We start from the raw sequence: 10,336 nt of genomic DNA, 5'->3' as shown, positions 1-10,336 counted from the left end.
GATTTTAATCTTTCAAGAAATATCTTCCTTTTCATATTAAACAGTTATATTTATTGCCTTCTTTTTCAGTGGATTTACAGTAGGGTGAGCGGGTATATTGAATATAAAACATGGTTTGTCAAACTTTACAGTAGCACTAAGGAAATTGTGACTAACAATTTAAAAAAAAGTATATACGTGATTCTCTTCCTTTCTAAAATGATCATTATTTATTTATACCAGAGATAGGAATTGCCCCATGTTCAAAGAAAGTAACCTTTGAAAGTGATCTGGGACTTTTTTAAAGAGATCTGGCAAAACTGGACAATTCACAATGTCCATCCATCCATAGTCTTCTGGTTATCCAAGGCCAAGTTGCAGGGGGAGCAGCCTAAGAGGAAAGAAGTCCCGACCTCCCTCTCACTGCTTGTCCATGGAACACCAAGGCATTCCCAGGCCAACCAACAGATATAAGTGCACTTTTCACAATGAGTCTTTAAATATTAACTTTGTTTTTTAAAGAAAGCACTTGAACCTCATATCTTAGCTCAGTCAATCTTGTTCTAAGAAATACTTTGTACTTAATACGTTATATGTACAACACTCAGTTCCTGTAACTGGCTTTAATGCTGGGGATCAGCTGGGGTTCGTTTTTATCTTTTATTTTTTTTAAACAAATACATCCCAAAAAGGGTATTCTGTTCAGCTGGACATAGCAGTTTCAGTGGAAGAAACAACTCATCCAAGTGACTCTTCACATAAATATGAGACTTTATTTTCAGGCTTCCAACAAATTACAATCACACCTCACATAAATCCATATACACAAGTGTTTATCGGGAACTAATGACTCAGGAGCAGATGAACAAACCTTGGTAGTTGAGAATTCTCAACTCTTGTGGGGGACCATACCTGGGAGCATATGCCAGAAACACCTTTCTAGCACTATAAAGCAATATTGCAACTAGTTTAGCATTTATTTTTAGTCACATCAGCTGCCAGTATGTGGTGCATGGGATACTTCAGCTAAGCTAAAACCCAAGTTTTGTAACTTCTAGTTCTTGTTTTGGCTTTATGCTTTAAATTCATTTTAGAGTCACAGTTGTATTGAATTGAGGTTGTATCAGAGGCAAGATTTAGCAAAATCCACACTGACGGTAATTGCAATTTTATGAAAATTGTTGACCATGTTGTGCAGACAACTGTCTGTCAATGAATATCTGAAAGCCTCACAAGTCTGATACATTTTTAAGCACTAAAATATTTTTCCAAACTCACAATATGGTTTTTAAACCGCATTCACATATTTAAATTTGCTATAACAACCTTGACATGAATGCATGTTAAAAAAAACAAAAAACCCTTCGGCTGCATTCCAGGGCCCGTATCCCTAAAGAATCTTTGTGCAAAAAGTGGCTCCTAGCGGCCAAATTCTAAGAAAATTCTCAGAGTCATGACGTTTTCTTAGAATTTCCCCTAAAAGTGACACGACAATCCCAGTTAATATAAAAGCTATTCCTCAAGATTCCTAGCGCTTAAAAGGGCTCCTAAGGCGAGATCTGCTAAGAGCAGGGAAGAGGACTTTTAGTGGCTTAGGAGTTCCCCTAAGCAGCTGCACAAAATGGCCAACAGAAGAGGCAGGAGAGATGTCCTGCAAACACTGGATGACAGGGAATTATTGAGATGCTACAGATTGGATCGTGCAGGAATCATGTTTGTGGTGGATCTCCTTAGAGATGCAATTACTTCACCAACTCGACGCCACAACGCTATTACACCGGAGACGAAAGTAATCACAACCCTGAGGTATTTGGCAACCGGGAAAATGCAACAATGCAGCAGTGATGACTTGGGTCTGCAATCACAGACATTGCTAAAAGCTGAGCCATGTTACCCTCGTTAAGACCACACTGGACTTGTAACGTTGTGATTTCTACTTCATTAAGGACAGCCTCTTGAGATAGGCCATCTTGTTTTCAACGGGGTCCATATGGGAGTGAAAGTACAAAATATGCCAGCTAGGATATTTATGAGCAAATAAGACACGAATCATTATTTGAACAGGGTGTAATGAGTTTAAGTTTTCACATATTTTAGATTCTAATGGCTATAACCCCTACAGCTTACTATTCATTTTCCAGATATTTTCTTGAATGTGAAATATTATTTACAATTACAGTCAGCATAAGATTAGAGTATATAATATGTTTATTGATTTGAGGGTACATCCTTTGCTCATTATCACCAAAAGCTCATTTCCATCAAACTTGTAGGATCAACCAATCACGGCTTTTGAAATGATGACTCATACCTAGCAACGGGGTCAACCACACCTCACTAAGATAGGATTTTCCATCCATTCCTTGCTCAGAGTTCACTGAAAATGTTCTGGAATCACTTCTTAGCTAAAACTCCTGGCAAGGAATTTTTAGGTTAAGTTAGGAGCTCTCTGAGAGGATTCTCAGAATCTTTAGGGATACGGGCCCAGGATCTTTAGCAAAGCTGTTGCTCATAGGGGGCTGTCCAGGTTCATATTATAGTAGCATATTTACCAAGCACGATGAGGTGACCATTGCTGTGATTTGAAATCATTTAAAGTTGAACAGAATAGTTTTGTAAAGTAGCCCAAAAAAAAAAAAAAAAAAAAAAAGGTTACACAATGTAACAAATACTTTTTATTGAAGATTAAACTCACATTCACCATCACTTTGCAATCAAAGTTTTAATACAACATTAAATTCTATCATTAAAATGACATGCACATGATTATCTCGCCATTACGGCCCTTTCAGTTTGAAGTGTCACCTTGTGTCAGTCACGTGAAGACCGACCTCCTTTGCTTCCTGCTCCTCCCACAGCTGAGCCACGTGTCCTAGCAGGGTCGACCTGGAAAACGCTCAGACAACAGTGACTGTGGAACATCCAATCACCATCGACTATTGCCATCAATGACAATGCACTGCTAACAATACCTGCCCGGGTTTACCTGGATTTTACAATCCGTGAAGAGACCAGAGCCGAGCATAGCGTAGCAGAGCCGGGCCGTTTGGTCGATTCCCTCCAGGCGGCGGCACGCAGGGCTCGGTAGCGCTCCCCAGTGGGCGGGCGGCAAGCGTGCAAAGGCGCGCCGCTGTGAGACAAATAAAGGCCCAACTATGAATCACGCGCACACATACACACTACATGATCAGGGCTACAAAACAGAACGGAACACCACATGACACATGAATCACACTTAAATATTTACAATTAAACTCTTCACACCTTTTAACAATGAGCTGAATTAAAGTCGGGCTGCTGAGGGAGCCGGGCCACGCTCACGAAGTTCGTCCTGGTTACCAAAACATTTCAAAGGCCTCATCAAAGTTCCGCTGCTGAAACGCAAGGTAGCTATCAGAGTCCAAGGCAGTACATGAGCTCGTCGGTGAAGAACATTCGCTAAACTGTTGAGCAGCTACTGCCTGTGAATCCTGAACTGACTTGTTAATGTCAATATTCATGTCTTCATACAGGTTTCCCATCAGGTACTGCGTGGTGTTTTCCGGCGCCATTGCGACAGCTGGATGACGGTGCACACAGGCCGTGGCGGTACTTTCCACAGACATGAAGTCTCCGTTCTTCCCGTCCGTGTGGCCCCGCAGGGTGCAGAGGCCGTCCTGCTGAGCCCGTCTCTGTTCCCGGCGGAGGTATTTTCGAATGGTGGTCTTCACCGTGGTGGCTGGACTCTGTTTGAGGGCCTCGTTCTCCTCCGCGGCCACTGGGAAAAGCCTCCACGTCAACTTAGAGCCAAACTTCATGTTTTTCCGCAGACAACTCGTTTTTATTCTCTTCGCTTTAGTTGTCATCATTTTTACACACATGTCCGAGGAAAAAAAATCTCTTGTTGACAAACTGGACAGCTTTTCCTTCTTCTCGCTCCGCATAAAGTTCTTTAAAAGGTAATAATAATTAAATCGAAGGATCGCTTTTCCTCTCCAAAACACCTTCTTAAAAGCGTAAAGCAGAATATATTTAAAATAAAAGTCCCAAAAAGACAATCAATATAATGAGAGCACAGAGAACGTCGACCACACTCTGCTCACTTCACACAAAACTTCGCTAACGCAACGCTCACGTTGCATTTTATCACAGAGGATACCCACAATCCATCGCTTTCTAAAGGTAATGGTTGGGCTGAATGTAGGTGCTGCCACCTAACGGTGAGGAAGACACAAAACTTTAAAGTGATTACCATAAGTACAGGAGAAATAAAGTATAACCACGGGATTTTATTTCATTTTTATTTTATTTTCAAATAATTACAGCTTTCTACAACCCAGTATAATATATAGAAACATTGGCAAATCAATAAAATACTTTGCATTTCTTTATAGGAAAATAAGAAATAAGCGCAATTTTTTTTAAACATGCAAACATATTCACTGTTTGTTAATTTTATCTTTTGCCTTTTATTTTTATTGTCCTTCATTGTGTCATTGTTCTATTATGTGTTTTATCCTATTGTACAGTGTCCTCGGGTGTCCTGAAAGGTGCTTTATAAATAAAATGTATAACAATAATAATAATAATAATAATAAACATACATGAAAATACGTATATAAGATAAAGACAGAGTCTAACAAGCCATCTGCTGTGACCATTTGGGGGTGATGGGAGAAAGAGCCAGAAATTAATAGTAATTAATGATTAAATGTATAGTGGTGTTTAAACACCATATTGTGAGTAAAAAAGGAAGAAGTAGCTGTCTTCAGGAACAATCCTGCAGGAGTCTGGGAAGTTCAATCAATGACTGATTGTTATCCATTGTAAGTTTTTCTATCCTGTTATTATTTTACTACAATGCAGTGTGTTTAGTATCATTGTCATGCTAATAAACGAAGCCATTGCTAGTTGGATGCTTTTCAGATTGTATTGCCTTGTCAATGGAAATCTGAATTTCTACTTTTACGATTCTCTAAATTTTGATAAGATTCCCAACACCACTTACTGAAACACAACCCCAGACAATCACATAACCTCCACAGTGCTTTACAGATAATTCCTGTATGTTCATCTGCTGTAGATGTTTTTTTTTAGGCCTGCCACTTCTTCTTTTGTCCGCCAATAGTCCAGTTTCCTCATTTTTCTATGACACACTGCATGTCATGCTGGGAATTTTTAGGTAATAGCTCCCGAATCACATTTTTTGTGTAAGAAATGCTATTTTATTTCTGTCAAATGATATCTTTATCATTTCATTTTCATAGATTTACCTGCAGAAATGTGAACACATGCTTGCTACTCATTACAAAATTAGGAGTCGTTCAAGACCTTTGCTCAACCATTAATGCATATCATGAAATTTACAAACCCATCAGCTAAAAAAAAGAAGAAGAAGATTTATATTTAACAGCTATTTTAACCAAAGCTGAGTAAACCTCCCTTATATAACATCGACCAGAGTTTATTAAATTATATTATTTTCATCTCTTTTTGTTTTCCAGATGAATTCCTTATTTTTGTCTGACAATGATAATCAAACAAAACACTCAAAACAGAAAAGAGCCGATACAGCTCTAACTAGTGCTGTCATTTTAAGTGAAAGCCACTGCAAGAGTTTGTGTTATGATTTGCTTTGCGAATACTGAAGACAAACACATAAATCTATATCATCTATACAATGCTATCTCAGCTGTCAGTTGTAAAGCAGCATCATTCATGTATTCATTCAGATTTATTTTTCTTTTAATCTAATTAGTCCAGAACACAACACAAACAATCCTTCCATCAATAATATATTATAGCAGAACATATCGCCACAATACATTTAAAAAACTGGCATATGGGATACCAATCACAAAAAACTGCATCAGACATTCCATACTTAAGCTGAGAATTACATTAATATTAAAGTGATTCTTTAAACCTCCATTGTTTTCATTCAAACTCTGTTCTGTAGATTCTAATTCCGTTGTTTTCATTCAAATTCCGTTGTTTTCATTCTAATTTTGTTGTTTGTTTTAAACTTCCATTTCATTCAAATTCTGTTGTTTTTATTCAAATTCTATTGTTTTCATTCAAATTCTGTTCTGTTCATTCTAATTCCGTTGTTTTGATTCAAATTCTGTTCTGTTCATTCTAATTCCGTTGTTTTCATTCAAATTCCGTTGTTTTCATTCTAATTTTGTTGTTTGTTTTAAACTTCCATTTCATTCAAATTCTGTTGTTTTTATTCAAATTCTATTGTTTTCATTCAAATTCTGTTCTGTTCATTCTAATTCCGTTGTTTTGATTCAAATTCTGTTCTGTTCATTCTAATTCCGTTGTTTTCATTCAAATGCTTTTGTTTTCATTCTAATTCTACTATTTTTATTCAAATTGCATTGTTTGTTCTCAAATCCTGTTGTTTTCATTCAAACTCTGGGGCCCGTTCTTCGTACCTCGCTTACTACATCCAAGATCAAATGACACATCCAAGACCAAATCATCGCGCTACCCGTGAGCTCGCTAATCCAGTTCTCCGAACACACCTGCTGTTGACGATTAGTACAGCTGGATGAAGTAATGTGAGATCACTGGGTGTCGTAAAAGGGGCTACGCATCGATAGTAGAAACATTGATCGGCAACCCTCTGATTGGTCGGCGAAAATGGCGAAGGAGCGCGCTCGGCTCGGTATTTTTCGGCAGCAGAGCAAGAACCCTTGAGTGAGGGATTTCAGGAGTTTCAGAGTTTAATCAGAACGCAAGGGAACACTGCAAAGGCTGCAAAAGCAAGGAGAGAGGGCTGGCAGAAAGTTGCTGACAAATTAAACTCGTAAGTGATTTAATAATAACAGTAATAATGGAGTGGATTGATATAGCGCTTTTCAAGGCACCCAAAGCGCTTTACAATGCCACTATTCAGTCACTCTCACATTCACACACTGGTGGAGGCAGCTACGGCTGTAGCCACAGCTGCCCTGGGGCAGACTGACAGAAGCCAGGCTGCCATATCGCGCCATCGGCCCCTCTGGCCAACACCAGTAGGCGGTAGGGTAAATTTATTATATTATATTACATTATATCATATTATGTTATATTATATCCCCTTACACATTAGAGCCACAACAGGACCCACTAGAACATGGGAACAAGTAAAAGTGAAATATAAGAATATTCTACAGAATGGTAATATTTATCACTTATATTGCTTTTCGTCTCTTGGAAAGAGACCCTGGAATAATCTGTTTGTTTGTTCATAACAGCAACCAAGAAAAGGGCAGAGCAGAAAAAGACAGGTGGTGGTCTTGCACCTCCTCGTCAACAAGTTGGTTAAGTAAATAATATCCTCACGGGAAAATCGATATCTCTCAATGAGCACACTGTCGCGCTGAGCTAAAGGATCCTGTCTGTCCCGCAATATACGCTGACTTCTGAGGACTCTCCTTATCAATCTTGCACCTTCCGCAATGGGTTGCTCGCGTATACGGACAGGACATGGCTGCGACAGGCTTCCCAAATCCACCTTCGCTTTTATAGCCGTGGTCTCTCATCTTGATTACACGAAGTAATTTGCAATTACTACTCTGAAATATGAATTACATCTGTAATAATCACATACATGTGATAGAATGTTAATAGTACATTTCCCTTTTTTAGGAAATGACCTGTATGTATCTGTGTGAAATCAATAAATGGATCAAGTGCTGCATTATCTTTAGTTACATTGATGTTATTTATTTATGGTGAAACAGTGGTGGAATATCGCTGTTGCTTTCGTATACATGAAGCGGACATACCTGCGTGGCCGCGATCTAATCCTGTTTACATAAAGTAAACCTGCTCCCGAGCAGGTTTACGCTTACGGCTCTGTTGCTATGGCAGCAAGTCCCGGATGAGCTTCGGGGAACCGAACGATCCAAGATCACGCGAAATCGTCAACAATCAAATCCAGCTAACCTACTTAGCGAGGTACGAAGAACGGGCCCCTGTTCTGTACATTCTAATTCCGTTGTTTTCATTCTAATTCTGTTGTTTTCATGTTAATTCCATTGTTTTCAATCAAATTCTGTTGTTTGTTTTAAACTTCCATTGTTTTCATTCAAATTCCGTTGTTTTCATTCAGATTCTGTTCTGTTCATTCTAATTCCGTTGTTTTCATTCAAATTCCGTTGTTTTCATTCCAATTCCATTGTTTGTTCTCAAATTCTGTTGTTTTCATTCAAATTCCGTCGTTTTCATGTTAATTCCGTTGTTTTCATTCAAATTCCATTGTTTTCATTCAAATTCTTTTCTGTTCATTCAAATTCCATTGTTTTGATTCAAATTCTATTCATTTCATTCTAATTCCGTTCTTTTCGTTGAAATTCCGTTGTTTTCATTCAAATTCTGTTCATTCAAATTCCGTTGTTTTCATTCAAATTCTGTTCTGTTCATTCTAATTCCGTTGTTTTCATTCAAATTCCATTGTTTTCATTCAAATTCTGTTCATTAAAATTCCGTTGTTTTTATGTTAATTCCGTTCTGTTCATTCTAATTCCGTTGTTTTCATTCAAATTCCATTGTTTTCATTCAAATTCTGTTCATTCAAATTCCGTTGTTTTCATTCAAATTCTGTTCTGTTCATTCAAATTCCGTTGTTTTTTATTCAAATTCCATTGTTTTCATTCAAATTCTGTTTATTCAAATTCCGTTGTTTTCATTCAAATTCCGTTGTTTTCATTCAAATGCTTTTGTTTTCATTCTAATTCTACTCTTTTTATTCAAATTCCATTGTTTATTCTCAAATTCTGTTGTTTTCATTCAAATTCTGTTCTGTTCATTCAAATTCTGTTCTGTTCATTCAAATTCCGTTGTTTTGATTCAAATTCTGTTCTGTTCATTCTAATTCCGTTGTTTTCATTCCAACTCTCTGTTAATTCTAATTCCATTGTTTTCATTCAATTTCCGTTGTTTTCATTCTAATTCTGTTGTTTGTTTTAAACTTCCATTGTTTTCATTCTAATTCCATTGTTTTCATTCAAATTCCATTGTTTTCATTCAAATTCTGTTCTGTTCATTCAAATTCCATTGTTTTGATTTAAATTCTGTTCTGTTCATTCTAATTCCGTTGTTTTCATTCAAATTTCATTGTTTTCATTCAAAATCTGTTCATTCAAATTCCGTTGTTTTCATTCCAACTCTCTGTTAATTCTAATTCCATTGTTTTCATTCAATTTCCGTTGTTTTCATTCTAATTCTGTTGTTTGTTTTAAACTTCCATTGTTTTCATTCTAATTCCATTGTTTTCATTCAAATTCCATTGTTTTCATTCAAATTCTGTTCAGGGCCCTGTGCTTCGTACGTCGCTTACTACATCCAAGATCAAATGAAACATCCAAGATCAAATCATCGCGCTAACCGTGAGCTCGCTAATCCGGTTCCCCGAACACACCTGCTGTTGACGATTAGTACAGCTGGATGAAGTAATGTGCGATCACTGGGTGCCGTAAAAGGGGATACGCATCGATAGCAGAAACAGTGATCGGCAACCCGCTGATTGGTTGGCGAAAATGGCGAAGGAGCGCGCTCGGTATTTTTCGGCAGCAGAGCAAGAACTCTTGAGTGAGGGATTTCAGGAGTTTCAGAGTTTAATTAAAACGCAAGGGAACACTGCAAAGGCTGCAAAAGCAAGGAGAGAGGGCTGGCAGAAAGTTGCTGACAAATCAAACTCGTAAGTAATCCAATAATAACAATAATAATGGAGTGGATTTATATAGCGCTTTTCAAGGCACCCAAAGCGCTTTACAATGCCACTATTCATTCACTCTCACATTCACACACTGGTGGAGGCAAGCTACGGTTGTAGCCACAGCTGCCCTGGGGCAGACTGACAGAAGCCAGGCTGCCATATTGCGCCATCGGCCCCTCTGGCCAACACCAGTAGGCGGTAGGGTAGATTTATCATATCACACCATATTATCCAATATTATATTACATTATATTATATTATAATATGTTATATTATATCCCCTTTCACATTAGAGCCACAACAGGACCCACTAGAACATGGGAACAAGTAAAAGTGAAATATAAGAATATTCTACAGAATGGTAATATTTATCACTTATATTGCTTGTCGTCTCTTGGAAAGAGACCCTGGAATAATCTGTTTGTTTGTTCATAACAGCAACCAAGAAAAGGGCAGAGCAAAAAAAAAGACAGGTGGTGGTCCTGCACCCCCTCGTCAACAAGTTGGTTAAGTGAATAATACCCTCACGGGAAAATCGATATCTCTCTATGAGCACACTGTCGCGCTGAGCTAAAGGATCCTGTCTGTCCCGCAATATACGCTGAATTCTGAGGACTCTCCTTATCAATCTTGCACCTTCCGCAATGGGTTGCTCGCGTAAACGGACAG

At 38.1% G+C, this 10,336-nt stretch overlaps 1 protein-coding gene across 1 annotated transcript; it reads right to left on the bottom strand.

Moving 5' to 3' along the window:
- Positions 1 to 2,641: 2,641 nt before the first annotated feature.
- Positions 2,642 to 4,107, bottom strand: LOC146689650 (uncharacterized). The gene is made up of 3 exons (XM_085437204.1): positions 3,460 to 4,107; positions 3,244 to 3,353; positions 2,642 to 3,109 (listed from the first exon to the last, which is right to left on the bottom strand). Exons 1-2 carry the CDS (start codon positions 3,900 to 3,902, stop codon positions 3,263 to 3,265), a joined length of 534 nt encoding a protein of 177 aa, XP_085293330.1. The 5' UTR covers positions 3,903 to 4,107; the 3' UTR covers positions 2,642 to 3,109; positions 3,244 to 3,262.
- Positions 4,108 to 10,336: the final 6,229 nt, after the last annotated feature.

Source organism: Copadichromis virginalis, linkage group LG17, assembly GCF_057382275.1.
Source record: "Copadichromis virginalis isolate Kocher_CV1m ecotype Utaka linkage group LG17, C_Virginalis_male_GT1.1, whole genome shotgun sequence".
NCBI lineage: Eukaryota > Metazoa > Chordata > Actinopteri > Cichliformes > Cichlidae > Copadichromis > Copadichromis virginalis.
Note: the sequence above shows the minus strand (reverse complement) of the source record. Positions and strands in the feature narration are given on the sequence as shown.

Coding starts and splice junctions, on each gene's coding strand:
- LOC146689650 (XM_085437204.1), bottom strand. CDS start 3,902: ATGCGGAGCGAGAAGAAGGAAAAGCTGTCCAGTTTGTCAACAAGAGAT. Junction 3,354..3,459: donor ATGAATATTGACATTAACAA/GTCAGTTCAGGA, acceptor CTTGCGTTTCAG/CAGCGGAACTTTGATGAGGC.